This window comes from Medicago sativa, chromosome 5 (assembly GCF_051527215.1).
Source record: "Medicago sativa cultivar Bolivia chromosome 5, Bolivia_mono, whole genome shotgun sequence".
In the NCBI taxonomy this organism is placed as follows: domain Eukaryota; kingdom Viridiplantae; phylum Streptophyta; class Magnoliopsida; order Fabales; family Fabaceae; genus Medicago; species Medicago sativa.
Window position 1 is genome coordinate 77742103 of NC_140753.1, and position 27613 is coordinate 77769715.

General features: G+C 32.5%; 2 protein-coding genes and 2 long non-coding RNA genes across 4 annotated transcripts; 1 reads left to right on the forward strand and 3 right to left on the reverse strand.

The window, feature by feature from the left end:
* Positions 1-3120: 3120 nt before the first annotated feature.
* Positions 3121-4221, reverse strand: LOC146925286 (uncharacterized protein At1g08160-like). The gene has a single exon (XM_085710250.1). It carries the CDS (start codon positions 4013-4015, stop codon positions 3299-3301), a length of 717 nt encoding a protein of 238 aa, XP_085566376.1. The 5' UTR covers positions 4016-4221; the 3' UTR covers positions 3121-3298.
* Positions 4222-12247: 8026 nt separating this feature from the next.
* LOC146925287 (BTB/POZ domain-containing protein At1g55760-like) lies at positions 12248-14121 on the forward strand. Its single transcript, XM_085710251.1, has 4 exons — positions 12248-12570; positions 12654-12799; positions 12928-13046; positions 13310-14121. The coding sequence occupies exons 1-4, from the start codon at positions 12452-12454 to the stop codon at positions 13910-13912; spliced, it is 987 nt and encodes a 328-aa protein (XP_085566377.1). The 5' UTR covers positions 12248-12451; the 3' UTR covers positions 13913-14121.
* Positions 14122-16953: 2832 nt separating this feature from the next.
* Positions 16954-18013, reverse strand: LOC146925288 (uncharacterized). Its single transcript, XR_015010460.1, has 2 exons — positions 17761-18013; positions 16954-17394 (listed from the first exon to the last, which is right to left on the reverse strand). It is a non-coding gene; the product is annotated as an uncharacterized LOC146925288 (long non-coding RNA).
* A 5039-nt stretch (positions 18014-23052) lies between these two features.
* LOC146925289 (uncharacterized) lies at positions 23053-27601 on the reverse strand. The gene is made up of 2 exons (XR_015010461.1): positions 27367-27601; positions 23053-26082 (listed from the first exon to the last, which is right to left on the reverse strand). It is a non-coding gene; the product is annotated as an uncharacterized LOC146925289 (long non-coding RNA).
* Between the last annotated feature and the right edge of the window lie 12 nt (positions 27602-27613).

Genomic DNA, 27613 nt, shown 5'->3' on the forward strand with positions numbered 1-27613 from the left:
AGTAACGTATTTGACAAAATATTATATTGGAAGGATAGATTGTGAAATGACAAATAATTATAAACCATAATACAATATTTAGAGTACTTTTGCATTATGGATTACAAAATTAAATCTTTAAAATGGTTTGATCACAAGTAACAAATGAAAACGTATTTTGTCAGCGGTAGAAACACTTTTCCAGTAATAATTGATATCTATTTATAAACCAATGAAAACTCTATTACCAAAGCTGCCTGATTTATATCATTTTGACTTTCAGCTTCAACATATATAAATCATTTCACATGATCTACAGCAAAGACAAATATTAACTGCAATTTAGTATCCAGTTCTTTCAGGCGAACAAACTTCTGCATCAGATAGATAGCTGAAAGTCTCTCTACCTAATTTATATCATTTTGTGTTTTAGATTCAACGTATATAAATCTTTTAACATTATCTACAGCAAAAGCTAGGGATGTCAATGGATACCCATGGGTACGGATAATATGATACCCGTCCCCGCCCCGTTGGATAAGTATGATACCCGTGCCCGCCCCGTATCCTCGTGGGTACTCACTATACGGGTACCCGTGGGTATTGAGGTATCCATGGGTACCCCATGGAGTTTTGAATTTATTTATTTTTTGGTACAAATAATAACTTTTTTTAATTACCAAAAAACTTCAACTTTTAAACATCCATACATAATCCACTCAAAATTTCATAAATCATACATAATTCATAGAAAATTCATGATTCTTATATAATCTATATGTTTTATGATGTGAATGAAGTGGAAACGGTGAACTTAATAAGATGAATTAAAAAAATTTAAAATAAAAATAGGTTATTATTGAGGATTTTTAGGTGGGGGGTAAAATTTTCTTCAATAAGGTACCAACTTTAAGTAATAAGATATGATATATAAAGATATATTAGTAATTTACTTAATTTATTATCGGGTATGGGTACCCGTAGGTATGGATACAATCCAATCCGTGTCTGTGTCCATATAATAATGGGTAGTCAAATACCCGTTTATTATACCCGTGGATACCAGTTTAGCTACCCGCTCCATACCCGTGACGGATTTTACCCACGGGTACCCGTGGACATGGGTATTTTTGCCACCCCTAGCAAAGGCAGATATTAACTGCAATTTAGTACCACGTATATAAATCCTTTCACATGATCTACAACAAAGGTAGATAGTAACTGCAATTTAGTATCCATTCCTTTCAGGTGAACAAACTTCCGAATCAGACAGATAGTTGAATGCCTCTCTACTTGATTTATATCATTTTGCCTTTCAGTTTCAACGTATATAAATCATTTCACATGATCTACAGCAAAGGCAGATATTAACTGCAATTTAGTATCGAGTTCTTTCATGTGAATTATACGCACTTTTAAAAACTTATTTTAAAGGAGAGATGTTCAAATTACGGAATATTACCATTCTTCGTAAATTTGAGAATGAAGTTCGCATAATCCAAATATTTGTGATGCATGGTTTAAGGCATGGGGTTCAGTAACGTATTTTGTAAAAAAATTGTTCCGAAGGAAAAATGAACAAATTAATGAATATTGCACAAAAATTAAAAAACTTTATCAAAATATTTATGAAAGCTTTATCAAGAGCAGGAAAACATCATAAATTACATAATAGTTAAAATTATAAAAGTGAGCGCTACTGTCATAGAGTTACCAAAAAGGGATTAACACCAATATTTACATGACACAAAATGAACGAAAGAAACACAATAAACTCTTTAGCGTCTTGTGTAGGAACTTGATTATTAATATTTTGACCGTTAAAAAATAAAAAATCTCTTTGACGTCAAAAAAGTAATATCAACTGAGCAATATTCAGTCTCTTCACATATGCTTAGTAATATTCAGTCTGGAAGATTACATTGAAAGGATAGATGGTAAAATGACGGATAATTGTGAATCATTGTAATATGTCAAAATATAAACCTTAAAAACCATGAACCATCAACTTAGTTTTAAATAGTTAAAAATAAAAAATTGTAAAATAGTTAAAAGTTTTTAAAAATATAAAAATTGGAAAATAGTTAAAAAAATTGGTGAGGTAGCACTCAACCAAGCAACACTAAAAAAATTATATGCATTAGCGTAACAAAAAAAAACAGACAGACGGACATAAAATATTACTCTAAACGTTAATGTGTGTATATATTCGCGAGGTTGAAGAAAGGAGATAAAAATATTTGGGATCATTAAATGACAGCGTGAATAAAAATATTTGTGAGATTGTGATGATTAAACGATATTGAAATTAAATATATAAGTGATAAAAAGATAATAAAATTCATTTGAAAAAAAGGTAATAAAATTAAATGGAATCTCCTTAAAAAATTAATGGAACGGTTAAAAAAAATAAAGTTAAATGGAAGAAAAAAACATATTGAAATATAATATTAAAAAATAAAGAAAAAGTTCCCGGCGTGAGTTGAAAAGAGGTAGTTTTTTAAAGTAACATTCAACAGCTTCTGGTCAAAGCTCATTCCATTCAATTTTATGCGTTTGAAAAAAGTACTTTTTGTAGTAAGTACTTAATTGATATTGTATTCGGCCTAACATCTCCTTAAAAATGTAGAGAAGTTTGAAAAAAGTCGGGTCAAACGATACCTTAATCTCCCACAACGGCAATGTAGAAGCAATTGAATTTGGGAGGAAAAATTGAAAAACAGTTAAAAATATAAAAATTGGAAAATAATTAAATGTTATTAAAAATATAAAAATAAGAAAATAATTAAAAAAATTGGTTAGGGGCAAAAATGGAAATTCATAGGCCAAACCTTAAAAAAAAAAAAAAAACCACTTCCAATAATTGAATTACCAAAATGCCCCTCATAGGGGCAAATTGGTAATTTCAACGGACATTTCCTTTCTTATATATATAAGTAGATTGATTGAGAAAAATATAAAATATAAAATGGTATCTTTTAATGTATATTTTTCTTCATTTTGAGATGAATCATATCACTCTTTGTGCACACATGACATGATTAATTTACTATATATATTCGAATAGTATATATAAACTAGAAAACATTAAACAAGCATAAAAATAAAGGGTTGTGCTAACCGGTGCCTCCGGGGTACTGATTAAGCATACCATAAAAGGGAATTATTATCATAAAAGAAAACTATTTTTGACTTTATTATAAATTAATTACACAATTTCAATGCATTAACTACTATATAATTTCCTTTTTCATATCCTTAACCAATGCTGCAGGGACACCGGTTAGCATTTCCCAAAAATAAAATCTACCCTCCCTCTTCATCGAGTTGTTATACATTGTCTAGCTACAAGAGAACCATTTGGTGGACCAGTCATCTCAATCTGGCACACACTATGAAGCCAAAAAGATGAATGTATAATCCACATATTAACCTTCACCTTAAATGTTCCCTTTGCATAGCAACTCAACCTATTGTTTTGCAACTCCCTTTGAAGTTTCACACCAACTTCTTGAGGCATAAAAATCAAAGTTGATATAAACCTTACCGTTTGATATCTAGTTTCCTTTGGCTTCTGAGTAAAAGGCTTGATTGATTGTGATGATATGAGCCTATTTGAGTAGAAAAGTTGAATATATAAAGACTCAAACCTCACATGAACTTTTCTATTGGGATTAGAAAATTTTGTTTGAAGAGCAAAATCACCATTGAAGTATTGCTTTGAGTCAAAATTTACAACATTTAGGCTTGCATTAGAAATATCAAATAAAGGGTTGCTTGGTTTAAGTGTAAGGTAACAAATTATTGTTGCAATTCCAAAGAAGATAAGTGTAAAGCTGAATATGAAACATAGTATTGCAGCAAACCATACAATTGGTTTGGTCTTTTGTTGGTCATCAACCTTAAGTATTGCTAACTTTCTTGATGATCTTGTTCTAAGAGGATGTTGATTTTTGGTTTGTTTTGATATGATAGGTTGTTCAGGAGAAATTTCAATATTAGTTTGTTCTGAGGGTGGAGATGTGTTGGGATGCATTTTTGAAAAAAGGCCAATTCAATCAAACAAAGTCATGAGGAGAAGAGATAAGGGGTGAAATGTTTATTTATTCTAAGAAAGAAGCTTTTTTTTAATTAAGTGGGGACAATGTTTTTTATTTTTTTAGATATTGGCAATTAAAGGTGGTGTAGGTGGGATAAAGTTTGGTCACATTTGATGTTTTTTAGATTTTGAATTTTCATGCTTTTTGTATGCGACAATGTTTGAGAAAATACTAAAGGGTTATGAGCTCAAGAGAGCAGTCACCTTTTTCATTGCTTCATCTTTAAGTCTTCAAGTTTTACATGGTTTAGACTTTGTCCAATTAAGGTACATGTATGCTTTTTTTGATAGATAATTATGGTACATAAGTACCAAAAATAAAAATTATGATACATGTATGTGAAAATAGTGAATTTGATTAAAGGGTTTGGATTGTGAATGTATATCACTTGTAATATAGTGGTGTCCCATGATATCAAACTATGTACATGCCACGTAGGATGTTTAAGCACTAAGAAAACATAACAGCCAGAAAGTGAGCCCTCTTAGTAAAGGTCCATATTATTGTTAAGGAATCAATCAAATTGGATTATGATCCAGCTTTGGTGAGCTTTCTTCCGGCGGGATCTTAATCAAAAGAATTCATATTTGACTAAATTATGCACTTAATAATTACTGCTCATTATATACTCAAAAAAAGTTACACACACACATACGAGTATATTTAAGACTAATTTATCTACTTTACGGATATTATGAATTAATCTAATTTTGTTGTATCGTCATGTGAGGTATGTATATTCTCGCATTTTAATTATGGTTCTTCAAAATTGTAAGAGTGATGAAATACAAATTAACCAAAAAATCATCAACATCCAAAAATAGCATCAAGCATACCAACAACATCAGGAGCAAGACAATTTCACATCGGTGTTTGAGAATTTAATGAATCCAATGAAACAAAATGATATAATCCTCCAATTAGTACCTGTAATTAAGCCTATTATATAATACTAACAGTTTTGATAATCATTTTAATGGATTACAAACGCCATCAATACATACACTTATATAAGATAATAGCATTCCCTTTTGTGCCTGCAATGGTAGTTAACAAATCTTGTACACACTTAAATATAAGCGTACTCTTGGAACATCAAAGGATGTTGTTAATTGTCGTGGAGACATTTTCGTCAGTTTGAGGTTTCTTTGAGCAAACCATATGTCTCTAAAAGAAATTTTCATATTTCATCTTTTGGTTAACTATGGATCTACTTAGTGAAAAAGAGACGAATTGCACAACCCGCTCATACTAAAATCTGCGAAAAATGCTCTTCTCACCATCATTTTTGCTCAAAAACACCAAGAAAATACAAAAATATTCTCCGACAGAAGTTAACTACCACCGACTAATGCTGTTGTGGTTGATCCCCAGCAGCACTTAACTGCCACGGGGAAATTTTTTGTATTTCCTTGATATTTTGGAGCAAAACTGATGGTGAAAAGAGCAATTTTCAAAATGGGCTAAGAAACATATTGTTTTGGTCTTTGTTGTGTTAGAGGCCCATGATAAACCATTGTTGTGTTAGAGGCCCATGATAAACCATATATGAATGAGTATTACTTTTCCCGCCCTATGCCTTTCCTCGCGCGCCCTATTTTTTTTCCAAAATTACCCTCGGAGTTTTCCGGATTTTATAATCCGGAATGATGTTTTTCCAGATTTTTTTTGATTTTAAGCTTTCTATTGTTGTGGAATTGGTTATGTACAAGCTACAGATTTTAAAAATAACGGTGCACTTAACATTTATGGAGAGAGGTATATTCTGCAATGTGCTGCAGATTTTATATATAATATGAATGATATTACTGAGTTGTCTTTCTTAATTTCTTTCTTCCAAAGGCATCAGCACTGAATGAAGTTTTCAAATACTTGTTAGGTCATGATTCTAATGCTTTGAAGTGAATATTGAAACTTTACTTGTCTCATTCATCACAAGAGTTATGGATATGTCAACTTCATACTTTGAGCATTGTTATGTAGAGAAATAAGTACTCCAACACCGGGTTCCAAGGATTTATTCTTCCCGACAAAATATCCCAACCATTTTTTATGCAATTCAAAGCTTGTTTCTGGAAAAAATGTATTGGTCATACTAGAGAAATCCTCCATATAATCACATTCCGGATTACAAAATCCGAATTGTTTAACGTATTCCGGATTATGTAATCCGAAAACATCATTTTTCACTCTATTTGTTGACTTTCAACGTGAGTTACGGATTTTTCTGGATTTTGTAATCCGGAAAGCTCAAAAAATAGGGCGCGTTACATGATTTTTTCGGATTACATAATCCGAAAACCCCCTAAACACCCTTTTTTCATGGTGCTAATGCAATCCAGATTCTATATTCCGGAATGCACCAGCACCAAATTTTTCATATGTAACAAATCTTCTAAAATTCTATGTGCATCTAAACTCTTAGAACCAGGACAAGCTTTAAAAGTAAGAGTCCTTAACGATGTTGAATTTGCAAGTACGAACCGTATCAAACTCATTGCATGCTGAGAAATTCTACATGCTCTAACATGGATATTCACCATCGGCAGATTATTAAGGCAATCACTACTGCATACTAACTCTTCTGAATGATCCGACACTTGTACGGTAGAAACATCGATGTAACTCTGAAGTGTAAAAATTAAAGTGTCAAAATACAACAATAAGAAATAAGCTAAGAAGCTTAGGTAATCATGTTTACATGTATAATAAGTTCAACCAAGCCAGGAGCACATTGGAGTGCACTAACAATATACAAAAGTTCTCCTCTATCATTTGCTCCATGATTTTTACACCCAAAATTCAAAATTCCATCATTTATACTTTTTTTCATGGTGCTAATGCAATCCGGATTCTATAATCCGGAATGCACAAGGGCATTTTTGGAAAATTTACAGGGCGCGGGAGAAGACCATAGGGTGGGAAAAGTAATACTCTATATGAATTTCACAAAAAACTAAGTACGAAGCTTAGAAAACTGCTTTTTAGACTAAATAATTTGCTATCACACACAGAAATGACATTCAATACCTTTCAATTGTAGTTAACTGCAGTTCACGACATAATTTTCTCTTTTGAAGTGAACGGTAGTTAATTACCATTAGAATATTTTGATCATTTTCATGTGTATGATAGCAAATCATTTGATGTAAACAACAATTTTCCGAAGCTTAAGCTCAACATTTCAATCTTAAACTTGGTTGGTCAAGATGAACATGTCAAATACTTGGAGTTTGTCACTATGATTCAACACCTTTTCCCATCAAGTCATGCCCATTATAAAAATATTTAAGTTACGCAATTCTATATTATTCATTCATGCAACATGAATATCCCGACCATCCCATGTAAATCTTAAGAGCCTGTTAAAATTAGCTAGTTTTTCTCATCCTTTTTTTTTTTTTTTTATCTTGGAAAGATATTACTCTTTTTACTTAAAAATTGGCTAGTATAAATGATAAAATAAAAAATAAAATAAAATAGCTAGTATTTATATTTGGTTCATTTTTTCTCATTCCATTCAGTTTTGGACCTAGGTTGATCATGCGTAGTGCTTTGGCCCAATATTATTAGAGGTTGATTATTACTTTTCCCACCTATGCCATTCTCGCGTGTCCTATGTTTGTTTCAAAAATGCTTTTGTGATTTTCGGATTTTAGAATTTGAACTGAGTTTTTCCTTTGTTAAAGGGTGGCAAATTGAGTTCTTCACCAATTTGGATTTTATAATTCAAAAACTTCAAAAAAATAGGGCGTGTTACTTGATTTTTCCGGATTATAGAATCCGAACACCCTTTTTCAAGGGAAAAACAATTTGAATTATATAATCGGATTGTATCAGCTCAAATGCTAAACATGTTTGTAACGGAAAAAGTTATTATGCATAAGTCATTTCCTTATGCACCCTGCATAAACACTTCACAACCATCAGATTTGTTTTACACGTGTAATAATCCTAGATCTATCAGCTCACACTCCCACTATCAGATCGCACACACGCAGAAGCTCATCGTAGCTCCGACGCCGACGTGATTCTCACCCTTGCTCGCCGCTCCGACGTGATTTATCCGGCCAGGTTCACGACGACGTGATTGCGACGTGATTTCACCGGCGAGGTTGCACTGATTTCTCCAGCGATTGCGACGTGATTTTGTTGTGTTTGTGTTTCTTCAAAACGAAATTCGTCGTTCTTCTGATGAATCTTAGTCTTCTAGTTATCTACAGGGACGCCGTACACCAGTGAGTTGTGGTTGCTGGGTTCGTACAATCGAGTCTTGAATCCTAGCTTTGGGTTTGGTTTAGGTGATCTTGGCACCAGCTGATGGTGGTCGCCTCCTCTACCCGTGGCTGATTTTCGGCGGTTCTGTTTTCAATTGCAAGATGTTTTCGATATGTTTGTGGAGTTTATTCTTTGACATGATATATCAATTTTAATCATCTACCAAATTACCATTGGAAACAGAGGATGCGTACTAAGTTTGAAAATGCAATGTGTTTTTTCTTTGTTTTGAAAATGTTCTGTTATGGTTAGAAAATTCCATATGTTTTTGATTTTTGATTGTCATATGCATCCTGCTCGATCAAAGAAAACAATTAAGTACATCTAATGGTTTTGGAGTACAACTCACAGAAACCATTTTCACAGCAAAATGGTTTTGGAGTACCCTGCATAAACACTTCTCAAAACCATTATACAATTATTTTGGTTTCTCATAGAAGACTATCAAAACCATTAAACCATAATTATGGTTTCAGTAATAATTTCAGTGTATAACATCTTAATCATTATTTAAAACCATGTAACAATAATAATTTCATTAAAAACCATTACACAATTATCTTGGTTTCACATACAAGACTATCAAAACCATTAAACCATACTTATGGTTTCAGTAATCCATACCCCGAAGTTTGTTTCGATTTAGCAACAACCCTTTCTGCAAATCAAATGTATGGTATGACAACGATGGAAAATAGAAATTGATGTGGTGTGTTGTTGCTGTTGAGTGTTCCTCATTTGATGTGTTCGTGTCGGTGTCGCCGTGGACACTGGATTGTTATGCAAATGTTGACGGTTACCAAGTCAAGCATATGTATATATTGTTTTGCTAAAAGCTTAATCCAAAAATTAAAGATTTGTGCATATATGTGTTGCCATGACCACATATCAGTAAAGTGAACACGTGAATTGCAGAAATAAACTGGCCATTAATTAATGAAAATCCGGTATCGTGCCGGAGAAGATGAAGAAACAAAATTGTGGTTTCGCTTGGGGGTGTATGACAAAATGGGTTGGGGTGTACGTAACAATTATGTTGGGCTACCGGTTAATGGGCTGGGATTTATGCAGGGTGCATAAGGATGCCTTATGCATGATAACCGCACCCGTTTGTAACATGGATAGTCATTTTAAAGACAATATTAATTTTCCTAACTCTCATCCTTCTATCTTGGGTCATTGTTAGCTGTTCTTTGTAAAACATCCAGTTTTCGGGCTACTTGATCGGATTACTCTGAAACTTCCCCAGAAAATCAGAAAAAAAATCAAGGATGAAGTCTCCTCTAGAAGGGACTTTTTACGAGACTCCGCCCCTAAAAATCCAAAATTTCATCCTTTTGACCCAGTTTTCATTTTTTTTTATAATTTTTCATACTCTCAGAAAAATTTGAAAAAAATTGCATTAGTTTTATTTGATTTTTAGAACTTTTTGGTTGTATTTCTATATTTTTATGATTTTATTTGACAAGTTTTTAGCATTTTTTACTTTGTTTTTGGTTGTTTTTAAAAGCAAAATTTAAAACTGCTGAAATGAGAGAGATTCTGATTGCTGATTATACATAAGCATATTTCAGCAGGGTCGTCCCTATGAAAATGGAGGCTCGGCTCTCATGGTAAAAATAGGCCCCTAATAAAAAAAACCCACAATTTTTGTTTAAAAGATTAATCTTCTATTTAAATTGAAAATAGCACTCGTATAATGATTATTTTGCCACCAAAATCAAAATTAGCAATTATTTTTACTAAAGACTTGTTTTTTTAACTTAGAAATAGACACATGGAGCATGATTTTTTACTTAGAAATTGAAACATGAAACATGTATATTTTTCTTTTATGAGTGGGGGTGGGGATATTGAGTAATAATTTTTTTCTTAAGGCCCACACTTTGGGAGGCCGGCTCGGTTGAGCTCTTTGCACTCCCCAAAGAACGGCTGTGTATTTCAGATTATAAACTCCGAATTAGTGAAAAATCATTTCGAATTTTAAAATCTGAAAACCTCATGACCATTTTTGTAAAATTTACATGGCACATGAGAAATTGGTAAGGTGGAAAACGTAATAGTCTTAGAGGTTTATTACTCATTAGATAACGTGAAGTTTAACATCATAAGATAGTGTGACATGAGTTGTAGATACTTGAATTCATTAACCATTTGATCTAATGTTAGATTTTTGATTGATGCATGGAAAAAAACTTATGGAATTGGTCAACACTTTAAACGAGTCTCAGTTACCTAAGGATTACTTTTCATAATTGCGCGGATGATACATTTAATTTTAAAAGAAAAAGATAGATATTAGAGAATTCCGCTTAGAGATAGAATGCCCTATTTTGTCAAAAGAAAGTTCTTGTAAAAACTTCATTATTCATCAATGGAAGGTGAGGTATATATTATGGAAAATGTTGTTTACAGCGAAAATAAATTCGCTAAGTTTCACGACCTGTGTATTTTAGCCACTTCCTTTTTGTGATGCTTTTGAAATGTATAAAATGATAAAATCCCTATGAAAATGATAAAATTAAAGTGATCAGAATATCTATGTTTTCGTATTTGTAATCAGGCCCGGCCCTGAGGGGGTGCAAACAGCTCAACAGAGCTGGGCCTCCCTCAGCCATGGGCCTCAATTCTTTTTTTCAATATCCACTAATACTACTGCCCTCCAATCTTTTTTAGTACCCCCAGCCATTTTCTGTCCTCTTGTTTTAGCCTTTTAGGCCTATTAGAATTAGGTCATGTTGCTTTTGGTGTTAGGTGGGGGTTCCTCATGTATACGGTAGTCGTTTTCACCTTTAGGTGTACCGCATATATACGACACCTTATAATTATCTTTTAAACAAAAATAAATAGAACATTGCTCTTTTAAAAAAAATACGTTTTGATTTTATCACTGGCCTCTTTTCATTCCCAGAGCCGAGCCTCCGAATTCTTAGGGACGGCCCTGTTTGTAATGTTGACTTTGAAACATACATTGGTTGAATATATAATAAAAGCTTACTAGTCAATTAAAACCAAATTAAACAAACACCGTAACAAGATTAAAATTCAAACAATACCACACTAAAATGACAAACAAATCAATATCACATAAGAGATAATCTACTGTTCTGATAGACTAGATAAAGCATAACAAGGTCCACGAAAAAGTTCCACATCTAGGCCGGTTGATGTTGAAAATCATATGAATACTAACCACGAATTTGCAAAGTCGGTTTGGGGATACTTAGGGTGCGTTTGATTTGCTAAAAAATGAAGGACAGGACAAAACAACTTCAGTTGTCCAGTGTTTGATTTGTAAAACTGTTTCAGGTACAGGACAAACTGGATGCAAGGGAAAGGACAAAAACTCATATTTTTGTCCTTTACTAAACCACAACACAACTTTTTGTCCCACGTACAAGTTGTCTAAAAATCCAAAATAACATTTCGTCCCCCAAAAGTCATATAAAGCAAAAAATTATTCAATGCCATAAAAATTTGTCCTGTGTTGTTCTGCCTTATGTTGTGATGTTCTGTCTTGTACTGTTATGTCCAATGCTTACTGTTTTGCAAACCAAACACACCCTTAAAGTTTAATCCAAACGTACGCAAGTCCAAAGTTGATTTATAAAATGTTAACCGGATTAAAACTTTCAAAGTCAGAATTGATGGTATTTCACTATCCTAGTTGCAGTTATTTATAAAGCATATATAGATATTTCTTTTTTGACAAATAAGGATAGATATTTCAAATTTGTGAGAAACCCTTTATGCAACTTGCAACATTTTTTTAAAGCAACTTGCAACATAACAGCCACCGAAATATATTAAATATCGACAAGGACAACTAGCAAAAAGAATTCATCTTTGTCACGTCTATCTACCTTGCATTACACTACTTTTCGTATTCTAATGAAACACAACACTATTAGTCCTGTCCTAGACAATGTTATTTCCTTCTTTTGTTTCTTTCTTTCTTGGAAAAACATTTTAGTACCTATCATGTTTCCAAGTTGTCAACTTGGATTGTGAGGAACATAATTAAAAAAAAAAAAAATCATTTGATGCTATTATAGAGTGAAGACTGAACCTTAAAAGAATTCTTGTACTTCAAGATGAATGATTTTGCATACAAAGTTGAAACCATGAATCGTCTAGTTCAATGGAAAATTCACAATTTATCAACATGCACTTATATCAAAGCTGATCCATTCAAAATAGCCATGTGGAACTGGTAAAGTCAAGTTTACAATTTTTGATATTTTTTAATATTGTATATGTTTACAAATTGCTAAGTTTTGTTCTTATGATATGAAGGCATTTATCAGTGGAAAAGAACTGTGGTTTACGTATTGAATTATATTCAGAAATGTCCAAAACAATCACACACAATCCTCCAATTGCATCTTTCATAGTTAGGATTCTTAGTTATGCTGGAAATAGCAAAATCTTGACTCAATCAGGTGATTCAAGTTCTATGTTTAAAAAAATATATCATTTAGTTAACACGAATAGTATTTGATTTAACAAGTTAGATATAGTATTAATATGTGTGTTGATTTTGATCTTTATCTTTTCCACACTGATGTAGAAATAAAAGATAAACTTCTTAGCAATAAGGATAGCTTTGTGTGGGAGATTGGAGTTCCATTACCTGGAAAATTCATAATTGACATTGAGTTTCTGGATTTGAAAATTTCATGTCCAAAGGTATGTAAGTATATAATATATCCATACTTTTATTAGTTATCCATGTGGTACTGACTCAGAAATTAAGATAATTGAAACATGATTCATGAATGTATTGAATAATATATCTAACAGATTCATATAATTTTTTCCATTTACTTTATATTTTGTTTAGTTTAAATTTTTGAAGCACTAGTCTTGAAGCATAATCATAGTATTGATCTGAGGGTTATTGACTTACAATTTCTGCACCTAATTTAAAATTTTGCTTGATTTGAATAAAGGGTGGGGAAGCTTGCTCTATTTGGTCTAATGGATTCATGCAGCAGAGACAAAATGCAGCAGCCCTTGAATCCTTTGGTCGAATGATAGGAGAAAGTATCTATACAGACATAACAATCAACGTCAATTCCGAAGGAAGCATAAGAGCTCATCGCACTGTTCTTGCCTCACAATCACCTGTGTTTCACAGCATGTTTTCACACAATGTTAAGGAGACTGATTCGTCTACCATAAACATCACCGACATGTCAATTCAATCTTTCCAGACGTTTATAAATTTTCTTTATGGCAATGTCAATGATGAAGAATTTCTTATACATAGATTGGACCTATTACATGCGGCTGACAAGTATGATATCTATGAGTTAAGAGAGGCATGTGAAAAGAGTCTTCAAGAAGATATTGATCCAAAAAATGTACTTGAGAGACTCCAAATTGCATCTTTGTATCAATTAACAACGTTGAAGTTTAGTTGTGTGCAATATCTTGTGAAATTTGGCAAAATATATGATATTCAAGGTGATTTAAGTTCATTCTTGCAAACTGCTGATAGAGATTTGATATGTGAAGTCTTCAAAGAAATTCTTGATGCTTGGAAAAAGTGATATAGATCTTCCAAATTTTTAAAGATAGGAAGACTAGATTCTACTAAACATAGATAGGTTGTTTGGTTATTGGTTGTCCATGATTGTTTTATTTTTTTCTTGATTTCAATGTATATATATATAGGCAGTGCTCTTTATTTGGAGCTATTCCTGTGTTTAGCACTCTAATGTGCATATTTTTCTATGCATTTGAATGATTTGTTTTCTCATTCGTGTTTAGCACTAATGTGTATAATTCCTTTCACAATACCATTATCTTAATCTTCTTCACAACCTTATCCCATTATGCAGCATATTAGCATTATATCAATATGCAACATTTTATCGCATTCTGCTAACACTTGATCACAATACGAAGCACATAACCCATGTGTCGATATGCTGAGAAAAAACACATCCTTAAAGGAACAATTCACAAGTAGAATAAAATCCAAAAGAAGCCATGAACTTGGCCATATACAAGTAGAAAATGTCTATTGACATGTAAAGACATAAGGATAGTAGAGAACAACATAAGCATCTTTTAAGGAAACTATTACTGCATGTACAGAAACAAATCATATATGAAAAACCAAAAAAAAAAAAAAATGAAAATTGGTTTCTTGTAACAAGCAATTAACAGAAAAAGGTTATGTTATTACTGTGGTAATCTGATTAATCTGCTAAATTAGAAATCAACATAACAAACTAAAAAAATTTCCTTCACAAAAGGGTTTCCTCCTTCAACCAAATTCATCAACAACTACAGAAAATAAATCTTCTGATACTGCAGACACACTATTAGACTCTTGCAGATACCTTATAAAGTACATTAACCAAAAAGCACCGAAAACGGTGAAAGAGTACCCAACACGAACATAAACAAGCAGAACTATGTGTATAAAAATAAATCATATATCCATAACCAAAAAATTGAAAATATGTTTCTAGTAACTAAAAATCATCTTCAACTTGAAATGTTATCTCATAAAAGGTCATATTCCAAGTCAAGTAGTGAACAAGGATGATCTATAATCATCCTCAACAAAAAATACTTAACAATTACAAATCAAGAACAAATCACTTTTTACTTTTTTATTTTTATTTTTTAATAAGCTTCTTGACATTATTCTTACCGTAGGTTTTCAAACAAGCTCAAGAGCATTTCTTTCAAATATAAGTGTTTTTTTTTTTCTTTCAAGATGTCCTTCCGGCGTAAGGAAACCCGGAATGGTGATCATCATATAAATAATATAATATTATTACCATTCTCTTGAGTCCTTACCTGGAAGAAGATCATGATTCCTTCAAGATCTTTTATAAAGTGAGAGAAGTAATAAATGTATTTATTTTTTCTTGAAAGTGAGGAAGTGTGTTGGTGTAGAGTGTGGAGTGCTCACAATTTAAAGGGAAGTGGAGATTTTTTTTTTGGTATGGTTAAATTAAAACAAAAGAAAAGATGTAGTAGGTCATTTTTATCTCCTTTCATTTTCTCTGCATTGGACGTGGACTCTTTCTATTGGTTGCTGAAAAGTAGAAGATCGCCTTTGGTACTATAGTCAAAGTTGTTTTGTTGTAACCACTAAACATACAACAAGCAAGGTTTGAGGCCCCATTAGTCTATTTGGGGTGAGGTGAGTTGTCCTAATTGTTATCCCATCTTGGAATTTTCTCTGTATTAATGTTTTTAAGGAAAATATATTATATTTTGACAGTGTTCTAATGAAAATCGCAGCATTGCGGCCTGACTCATCATAAGTTGGAGTGATGAATCCTGGCCCTCCCGAGCCTTGTAACAATTTTCCGCTTGAATTAAGAAAATTACAAACTTGTCCGCTCCGTTTCACATTTCCCGCCAAATATAATTCAAGAACTCTAACGATTCCTGTTCCATGCTCCTTTCACGGGATTGTTCTCTAACCACCGCCTTTAAACCACTCCCTCACTCATAGTTTCGCGCATAAATACCTCTATATTTGAAGCTTAACTTTATCCCATATGATATATTAGACATATTTTTAAGGGACTTGTCCTTCCTTGTACATGGAATTAAAATGAAAACGGTGGTATATATACTTTACTTTAATAATGGTCATTTGTTTGATGAGGAATTGAGCAGTGGGAGTCAAAAACAAAATGATACAAGGACATATGCAAAACCGGTCATGGTTAAGTAGGGGCTGAGAGTGGAACAGAGTACTCTGTTATGTAATAGCAAGTAAAAGTAAATTTAAATTTGCAACCCTTCATTTGTCCTTTTTTTTTTTTTTTAATTTTTCATATGAATAATTTCGAATGATTAGATATCTTATTATGGTTTAATTTTAAACTTAGGTTAATATTGCTTCTATTGGCCCCAATAGAGGACAACCAGTATGCTTCTATTGGTCTTCAACTCATCGATCTAATTTGGATGGATTATACTCCGATATGCATTTTATATTCTTTAAATCGTAACATATTAGACTTTCCTAAATATGGATTTTTTGATGTTATCTTTGTAAAATTTTCTCTTCCTTGTAGTTTATATTGTTGTTTGATGTGTATTCTATTTTTTTCCTTATGTATTCTCCTAACAAGGTTTTTAACTAGACATGTTATTAGGGCATCTCCAATGCTAAGTGAAATTGGGTTGCTTGACCCAATTTTGGTAGGGCCATTTGTGCCAAATCATTTTTAAGAAATCTATTGAGATTTCACTCCAACGCGTCTCTTAATTTCAACCCAAAAAACAAACAATTTTTCTTTGACACTTTCTCTCTCCAATTCTTCTACAAGCATAGACATGTTCATTTGTTTGCTGCTATCGAGGCATATAAATAGTTTTTTATTAACAAGCAATCCAGTCTTGCTGTTGCTTATTTAGGCAACGTTGCTTAGTTTTCAGCAATGAGAAATGCCATGCTGGCGTACTCCAGTGGTAAACATGAAATAAGATGCATCCCTTAGGTTTAAGCAATCAATAAGCAACTTGCATTAAAGATGCCCTTACATGCATGTTAGTTCTTTTTGTGAAAGCAAAAGAATTGTATTAATGATAAACACAAAATGTGCAAAATGTCTTACAAAATTTCCAAGCACAATTAATCGTTAAGACTATAAAACCAACCATAATCAGTGCATTAGTAGCGACCTATGAAGAACACTGACATGACACAAACATATTGACGTCGATAATAATTAAAAAAAAATGACATATTTCTATACAATCATATATGTTGGTATCATGTCACTTTGATATACTTTTTGGAACATTAAATGTTATACCATGCTAAAAGCACAAACTCTTTCACAGAGTCAACAATCAAGCTAAAAGCTCGAAATCCAATGTTTATACCTGAACCTGCATAACTCTGCCGCGTCCATGTAAAGAACACACATCTCTAAATCGTCTGCAATTTTGCACATGTTAACAAGTATGTTGATCTTCCTTGTGCTAGTATCCCATGCGATACTTTCCAAAATTCCTTTAACAATAACACTGTCTCAATCTTCTTCACAACCTAACATATTAGCATTATATCAATCAATCTGCAACTTAAGTCTTCTGACTTACAATCTGTAGCACATAACTCTTGTGTCAATCGGCTGAGAAAAATGATATATTTAAAGAACTTGTTAAACTGATAACTTTGAAATTATTCATAAGTAGTCTTAAGAATAAAATCCAAAAGAGGGCATTAACTTACTTTCATACATATACTAGATAAGCACATTAAACAAAAGGCGCCAAAAACAAGAAGAGATAGTGAAAGAAAAACCAATAACACAAGTAGAGAACTACAAAGACATCTTTTGATTAAATTAGTACTGTGTGTACAGAAATAAATCATATATGAAAAACCAAAAAATTGAAAAACAAATCATACAATTCATCAAACAGATCTAGATCATCCCTCCAGCAAAACAGGTCATCTTTTTCTTGGTTTAGAATTGAACCATTCACTTGATTGCAAGTCCTTGAATTCTCTAATCTCCGATCCCGAATTCACTTGATCTTTTTATTTGATTTAGCGTATTTGGGATCGGAGATTAAAGAACTTAAGAACTTAGGCATCAAAGCTGCAATTGGATCCTAGCAAAAGAAAAGAAAAGACACACAATAACATGAATTCCACCAATGCTACTTTATAGTAGTATTATTATGTATTTTTATATTTTTATTCATTATTTAATTTGAGTGGTGATCCGGATAAAATTAATTATTCACAAGCACAAAGACCACAAGTTTGTTTGTGCAAGTCAATATGTCCACGTTCCAATTATTTATAATTCTTTTCCTCAATTTTCAAAATGTAAGACGTTTGATCCTTCTCATAAATTTAACTTTCAAATTTGATGACAACTACGTGGCATTAACACTATAGTTAAAAGAAACCAAGTCACAATTTTGTTGTTTTTATTTTAAACAAAACATTTTAAATGACATTTTTTTAAATATGATTTTAGTCTATGCGATTATGTGATAGCAATGTGAGAGTGGCTGTTTCTGCACTTGCTAATGCTAAGAGAATTGAGTCAGCAAAACAATTAATAATTTGATGAAACACTACATTAATAGTTCTAGACAAAACGTTATTTCCTTCTTTTGTTTGTTTGTTTCTTGAAAAAACATTTTAACATTTATCATGTTATCAAGTTGTCAACTTGGATTGTGAGCGAGCAACACAAGTTAAGAATTATTAACATTTTTTAGTATTATATTTATATTTGTTTATATATTGCTATGTTTTGTTCTTATGAAATGAAGGCATTTATACGTGGAAAAGAACTGTGGTTGTGTTGAAATGGGTGGCACTTTGGTGACATAATGTTGAATCACCAAAAAGAAAGCCTAGTAAATGCCAATATATATATATATATGTCCATTTGTTAATAATTCTCCCAACTACACACGGGGATAAATGTTAAGTGTTACCTCTCAAAAGAATAATTAGAAAGCAAGAGCAAATAATCCTTTGACATTATTCTTACCATGGAATGTAGGTATGGGTTATTCAAATAAACATAATAATAGCATATATTTCCATGCAAAATAAGAGCATTTCTTTAGCTCCAACATCAGTTTTTTTTTCCCCTTCTTTTCAAGACGTCCTTCATCCAGTGAGAAACCAAGGGATGGTGGTATGTGATATTTCATCATGTTTTATTTTCTTTTAAAAAACATAATGAATTATACATAATAAAATATTATTACCATTGCCTTGAATCCTCACCGGAGGAAGTGGATCTTGATTCCTTCAAAGTTCAAACTAGGCAATCTGTTTCTAAAAAAGAAATACAGGTTAGGACAAAGCTGGAAGGAGTATAGGTCAAGTCCAAGTTTATATTGGTAGTAAGCTCAAGAGAGAAAGATCTCAAGATGAAGGTGGCTTGGGGGAAAGCTTCAAGGAAAAGAAGAGAGTTCAAATTTCAGAGTGGTAAAAAGAAAAAGAAAATTGGAAATTACAGAGAAACAGGTTAAAGTTTAAAGTGAAAAAGTGTGTTGTGAAGAGTGTTGACATTGCAGCGTTCAAAATAAATAGGTAGGTGGAAATTTTTGGTGTCTTAGATTTAAGTTTGAATGGAGGGTTGGGATTTGAACAAAAGAAAAGATATGAATGTATTTTTGCATTATTATCTCCTTTTATTTATTTATTATCTTGAATTTATTTTTGCATTGGATAACCATGTGTGGAAGACCAACTTCATGCTTATATGGATGGTTTTGTTTTGTTGTACTAAAATCCATGGAAAGTTGTCTTGTTGGACACTCAAAATAGAAACCCATCAATCCATGATAGCTGTCCGAATTTTCTTTTTTCTATTTATTTGTTGTAACCAATGAACATACAACCACCATGGTTTGAGGTCCCTCTAATCTATTTGAGGGTGAGGTGAGTTAAGTATCCATTGAAGCTTAATCAAAGAAAAATGAGAGACTACTATGCATAAATTAATGTATTTAAGGAAAACAATATTTTGGTAATGTTTTCAATGAAAATACTTTGAAGCTTAACTTTAGTCCAATATGATATTAAACATATTTGAAGGCCATTTGTTTGATGAGTAAAATACCAAAACTTGAATATAGTGGGGGTCAAAATGGTACAAGGACATAGGTAGAGATCGGACATCATGTAATCAAGGTCTGGGAAGGGAGCAGAGACTAAAACAAGTAGGTTTTTTTTGCAACTTGTATTTTGTTGGATCGTGAGGAGAGTCCAAAAGATCATCCACATTAGACCAAGAATAACCATACAAGTGAGTTGGATACTACGTCTTAACCCAAAACCTTAAGAGTTTGGATAAAGATGTGGTGTCCAACTCACTTGTTTGACTGCTCTTAACCCATGTTGATGATCTCACATGACCCTTCAGAGTCGATGGTTGGTCGAAGAGTTCAACCAACTCCTTGTGTCAAAAGTCTTTATGATCAGAGGCGGACCCAAAAGTAAATTATGTTGATCCAAACAGACACTAAGTGAAGTTTTTATGTTGATCTCAATTCCGATAGAAGCATAAGAGCTCGTCAAGTTGTTCTTGCTTCACAATCACTTGTTTTTTAGCAGCATGTATGCAGTATCTTGTGGAATTTGGTGAAATATATGATGTTCAGGGTGGTTTAACTTCCTTCTTGCAAACTGCAGATCGAGATTTAATATGTGAAGTCTTTCACGAAATTCTTGATGCGTGGAAAAAGTACTATAGATCTTCCAACATTTCAAAGACAGGAAAACTAGATGTTATTAGACAACAGTTAGGTTGTTTTTATTTTTTCTAGTTTTCAATGTACACATGTAGGCAATGCTTTTTCTAGTTTTCATCCTTAAAACGGTATGACAAAGCTAAAGAACAGTTGTTTTATTACTTGAGAAATTCCAAATTGCATCTCTGTATCGATCGCTTATCAAAGCTAACGAACAGTTGTATGCAATATCTTGTGAAATTTGGTAAAATATACGATACTCGGGGTGATTTAAGCACATTCTTACTAATTGCAGATAGAGATTTGATATGTGAAGTCTTTCATGAAATTCTTGATGCTTGGAAAATGTAATATAGATCTTCCCACTTTTAAAAGATAGGAAGACTCATGTTACTAAACATAGTTAGGCTGTGTGATTGCTTTATTTGTTTCTTGAATTCAATGTACACATATAGGTAGTTCTTTGATAAGTGCTAAAAAGTGTTAATTTCATGTTATATTTTAAGCACTTTTTGTTACTTGTTTTGCAAGTTATTGAAGGAAAAGCCGAGAAATTAGCGTTAAATGCCTTATTACGCTTTATATATCTTACTCTATCCTTTTATGCAGAAATTTACCCCAAGACACTGAGCAAAGACCAAAAATCTTGAAAAAGTGCAAAATGGCAGAAAGCTGTACAGAGAGATACGCTATTAGCGTATCTGGGGCGTGGTTTGGAAGAAAGTCGCTATTAGCGACATCTACGCTATTAGCGTAAGAGCTCCAGACAACTACGCTAATAGCGTACCTGGAGCGAAGCAGGAGCTGGTTGTCAAGAAGCACGCTATTAGCGTGATCTACGCTATTAGCGTAAATGCTCCAGGGGACTACGCTATTAGCGTGATTTGGGCAAAGCAGGGCAAAAAGACCAACGTGGCACAATTTCATTGGCCACAGCTTAGGCCGACCTACTTCGCTAATAGCGTATATTTCGCTATTAGCGTAGGTATAAAAACTCAGCCCATTTAAATAGAACTTTTACCTCTCTTTGGATAGATAATTAGATATAGACTGTTTTATTAGATATTTTCTACATTCTTAGAGAGATAAAATAGGGTAGATCATATAGAGTGAGAGTGATTTTGGAAGTTGGATCTTTCTTCCTTTGTTGAGACATCACAAAGTGAATGAATCCTTCCTTTTCAATCCATCCTTGCAAGGCTTCCATGATGATGTGTAGCTAAATATTCTTTGTTGGGATGAGAGGTACTTAATCCTTGCTAACATGTAATCTTTTGATCTTGCAATATATGGTTCTAGCAATTTATATTCAATATTGTTGTTATTCTTGTGTTAATGCTTTCAATGAGATTCAAGATGATTTGGACACGAACTCTTGAATCTAGAGCTAGAGTAGCAATATATCTTAGGTTAAACTTACTTGACATCTTTGTTAATCTTTGATAATCACCATAATCAAGAGTTTAATGCTTTCGGACACTTAGTCAGGCTGGACACGATCGATTAAGTGATCCGATCGTCTTTATGATCGTTTAAGGGATTTGGACACGAATGTTTAAACGATACCTTAGAGTCAATTATATCACTTTGGACACGAAGGATAGTCTAGAATTGATTGTGATAATATTGGTTATAAAGCTAGAATTCGTATGGATCATTAGGCTATTTGTGACGCTTGATTAAGGAACTCTACTCCTAACAAGTTTCAATCCTTATTTATCTCAACTTTTACTTTGTGCAAATTAGTTTAGCTAATCACATTTCAAACAAACAAGTACTCTTAATACTTGGAATGATATTTGATGTTCAAATATCCGTGATGTCGCACTAATCCCTGTGGAGACGATACAAATACTTATCTTGTTTTTGATGCAAAACTACTTCATCATTCTCCTGATTTGGAGTTATTCTTATTTCACTATAACACTCTTTCCTGTGTATAATTTTCTATGCTTATGAATGTATTTTTTCATTCTTATAACAGGTTGACAAACTTTTTGTTAATGCAAAATGACGCATGTAAGTTAGTATTAAGATCATATATTTATTGAATTACTATCATAGGCCAGATGAAGTTGAATACTTTTTTTAGTCTATAATACATATATTATTATTCGCCAAGTTACATTAAATTTAATAAAGTATATTGATATTCAAGGCGATTTAACAGCTTTCTAGCAAACTGCATATAGAGATTTGATATAAGATTTTCAAGGTGATTTCAAATCGGGTTTGACTTCCTTTTTTCAGTGGTGATTTTGATTAAATTGTCCCCTTCAGACTATTGTGTTTAAGAGGATCACACATAGGTTTGTTTCTTTTTGCAAAAGCAAAATTAATTGTGTTAATGATATGCACAAGATGTGCAGAATGTGTTACAAAATATTCCAGCATAATTGATTGTTTAAGACTATAAAACCAACCTAAATTAGTACATTTGCAATCCATTATTTTCTGATATTCTATCACAACATACAGAAACATAAGTAGATACTAACATTAAATGGGATGTAAATATATTCAAATCACCCCATCAACAAACCATGTTTATACAAGAACCTGCACAACTCTGCTACATCCATATAAAGAACATGGACACGACACTAAACACTTTGCAATTTAGCATTTGTTCACAAATATGTTGATCTTTCACCACTTAGTCAAAATTGTTCAAAACAAGGAAATTGTTCAAAACATATTGGCACTTTTTTATAACCAAACACAATATTGTTCATAATCCTCCCAACTACAGGTAGGGATAAAAATGTTAAAGCCAGAAAGATTAATTACAAAACAAGAGCAAATGACCCTTTGACTTTATTCTTACCATGGAACGTAGTATCGGTTTTCAAAGCTCTCCTTCAAATATCAAAGCATTTCTTTCCATCTAATCTGAGACCATTTCTTTGGAAACTCAAGATGCTCTACCCTTGACAAGAACAAAGGAGATGATGATAAGTATTATTCCATAAGTTCTTCCTTTGTGAAATATTACACATTATCATAACCTTTAATTCTCGTCAATGGAAGGATATCATGAAAGGATATGACTAAGTAAATGGAAACAAAGAGTGTTGGAGTAGAGTGTGCAGTGCTCACATTTTAAAGGGATGTGGAGATTTTATCTCCTTTCACATTCTTTGCATTTGAATGCCCATGTGGCCTCTTTCTATTGGGTGAAAAGTGGAAGACCAACTTTAGTACTATAGTCGATGGAAAGTTGTTTTGTTGAACACTCAAAATGGAAACTCATATAATAACTGTTCAATTTCATTTTATGTTTTGTATTCATTATGTATTTGTTGTAACCACCGAACATACCACAAGCAAATGTTTGAGGCCCCGTTAACCTATTTGGGGTGAGGTGAATTGTCGTAAGTGCTCATTGAAACATCAATGGTTATCCTAACTTGGATAGGGACAGTACCCCCCCCCCCCCCCCCCCCCCCCTAACCTTAAATATTTTTCTCCATATTAATGTTTTTGAGAAAAATATGTTTTGAAGCTTAACTTTTTTCAATATGATATTAGACCTATTTTCAAGGAACTTGTTCTTTTTTAATGGATATAAAATGAAAACAGTGGTATATATACTTTACTATTTCTACTACTAAAACTTTTTTTTGAGGAATTATACTACCTAAACATAAATAAAAGTCATTTTGTTTGATGAGGGAAAAGGCAAAACATGAGCAGTGGGAGTCAAAATGATCCAAGGACATATGCAGAGATCGGTCATTGTGGAATCAAGGGCTGAGATATTGGAGATGAGTACTCTGTTTTGTAAAAGCAAGTAACAAAACAAGACTATAAAATGTGCTTCCATGTTGCTTCTTAGGTCAATATTGCTTCTATTGGCCCTCGGAGGACAACCTGTGTGCTATAAAATTGCTTCTTCTAGAGTCTTCAACCGATTGAATTGATTTGGATGGATTATATTCCGTTATACATTTTAGATTCTTTAAATCGTAACATATTAGACTTTTTTAAATATAGATTTTTTTGATGTTGATCTTTCTTATTGTTTATGTTGTTGTTTGCTATGTAGTCTGTACCCTTTTTTCCTTATGGTTTCACTTAACAAGGTTTTTACTGAGACGTGAGTTTTTTAGGTTATTCTAGCTTGGATTTTGGTCTAGTTCTCCAACTGTCTTTGTATCTTTCTTTTTAGTTTTAATAATTGTTTTTTAGCGCGTTGCAACTAATAGGTGACGGTTAAGAGGTGCCAAGTTGATATGTCATGGTTTGTTATCTTTGCACTATTTTCTGTTCTAAATAAAATAAAATTAAGGTAAATATACCAAGATGAATATATGATTAATCCAATCAACATAATTTATATAAGAATACTTTAATTTTTTTCTTTTATACGTATGTTCCTGAATTAGTTGGACTAGAATTTGTACCAAAGGGATTTATAGGCATTTAGCAAAAGTGCTCAACCCAACTACAAGTCTACAACTTACTACCATCTATATGAATTGTTAGGCAACAGGGGCCTAGGCCCCTTTAAGAACTTGATTTCAATGAACTTACTATCTTAATGAGTTAATTAGTGGAGCAAGATAAAACATAATTCAACAAATGCTGTTGGAATAGTTCCAACAAGGAATGCTATCTAAGATTTTTCATTTTCAAACGGCAAATTACTTCCTCTCAACATGTGACTTGTTAGTGTTACTGTATCATTATTACATAGTTAATGTACACTGGATTGACTTCAGTTTCTCAGTATTATTTTGATTAAATTGCCCCCTTCAACCATTGTCCTTAAGAGAATTACATACATTGTTTTTTCTTTTAGCAGAGCATGTATGCAGTATCATGTGAAATTTGGTGAAATATACCATGTTCAGGGTGATTTAACTTCCTTCTTGCGAACTGCAGATCGAGATTTAATATGTGAAGTCTTTCATAAAATTCTTGATGCATGGAAAAATTAATATAAATCTTCCAACATTTCAAAAACAGGAAACCTAGATGTTGTTAGACAACAGTTAGGTTGTTTGATTATTGGTTGTTCATGATTGTTTTATTTTTTCTGGTTTTCAATGTACATATGAAGGCAATGCTTTTGAACGGTGTATTCTTTCATCCTTAAAACAGTATGACACACTTTTTGTTAATGCAAAAGTACATAAGTTAGAACTAATGTTACTTATGGATTGAAGTACTGTCAAGCATTCTTGTATGACATAATTATGAAGCTATCCCGGATCTGAAGGCACCTGCTTACCTTAACATGGGCCAGATGAATATTTTTAAAGTTTATAATAATACATATACGAACGCGATAGTAGGTTTATAGGAGCTCAATTTTTATGAACTTACCTGATCATACTAACCTTTTAAATTTGGCAATGCATATAATCCTAGCGGGTTGACTAGTGGAACATTATAGAGCTTGTACTCAATGTCGAATGTCTGAACTCCAACTGAGGTGAATGTTCAAACATGCTCACGAATCTTGGATTGAGACATCATTTACTCACCTTAAATTTTTCTTAAGCATGGAAGTTGACAGAGAAAATTGAAATGTCAGATTGACAGAGAAGTGAGAATGATAAAGATAAATCAAATATGTAGGCAGCGGAAAATAAACTACAATATATAAAGGGTAATGCAAATGAACAAGCTTTTATGTATTATTCATAAGCTTGTCAAGGTAGTTATGAAAAAACAGTTTTTGTTCGCATAAAAGCTTACCAACACAACTTGTGATTTTTCATGATTAAATGGAAAATTACAGTCACAAAATATGACATTTTAGTGAGACTGCATCATTGATTCATTGTTCCATACTTATTGCATATTGGGGTGGACTTCAGTTTCAATGTGGTGATTTTGATTAAATTGTCCCTTTAACCATTCTGTTTAATGAGATGCAGAAATGTGTTTTTGGCAAAATCAAAATGAATTGTAATAATGATATGCACAAGATGTTCAGAATTTCTTACAAAATTCCACAGCACAATTGATTTTTAAGACTATAAAACCAACTATACTAACAACACAACACTCCCACCACAACCACTTTCACAGAGTCTGCTTGAAGCTCAAAACCAATGCGTACCTGAACCTGCATAACTTTGCTGCACATATATATATAAAGAACATGGACACAACACTAAACACTACAATTTTGCACTTGTTGACAAATATGTTTTGATCTATCCGCCACTTTGTCCTTGTATCCCATGTTATATACTTTCCAAACATCCCTTCACAATACCATTGTCTAAATCTTCTTCACAACCATATATCTTAATGGAGCATATGAAACAAATAATATGTAATAGCATATGAATGTAAAAATGTGATGGAACAAGTGTAGCACTTACTTTCTTGCGGACACCGGATAAACACGATAAACAAAATCATATATGAAAACACCGGACAGGACAAGCAGAGAACTACAAAGATATCTATTGAGTATGGAAACAGATCATATGTGAAAAACACCAAAAGTTGAAATTCGGTTTTCTAGTAACAAGCCATTAACAGAAAAAGGTTATGTTATTACCGATGCAATCTGATTTATATGCCAAATTTGAATTCAATATAACAAACTCAAGGTTTTCCCTTAACAACAAGGTTCCTCCTTCAACCAAATTCATCAACAAAACAACTACTGCAGACACACTATTAGTCCCTTATTGATCATGCTTAAAAATATACAATTCATCTTCAATTTGGATTTATTTAACATCGGTAAAGTAAAGAATGAATTATGTAGATTTTAAGTAATTAAAAATAAAAACTTAATGAGATGTGTAATAGAGCATACCTTATATCTGATTATGGCATTAGATTCACAGCTTCCAAGTTCTGGTTGCGAGTACTTGATATCTCTAATTTCTGATCCCAAACTCACTTGATCTTTGTATGAATTTAGTGTAATTGGGATCGGAGATTAGAGAATTCAAGGACTTGCAGAGGCATCGAAGGTGCAATTGGATCTTTGCAGAAGAAAAGAAAACAGAGAGAGAAAGAACAAGAGATAAGGAGAAAAGAAAATACACAAAAAAAAAAAA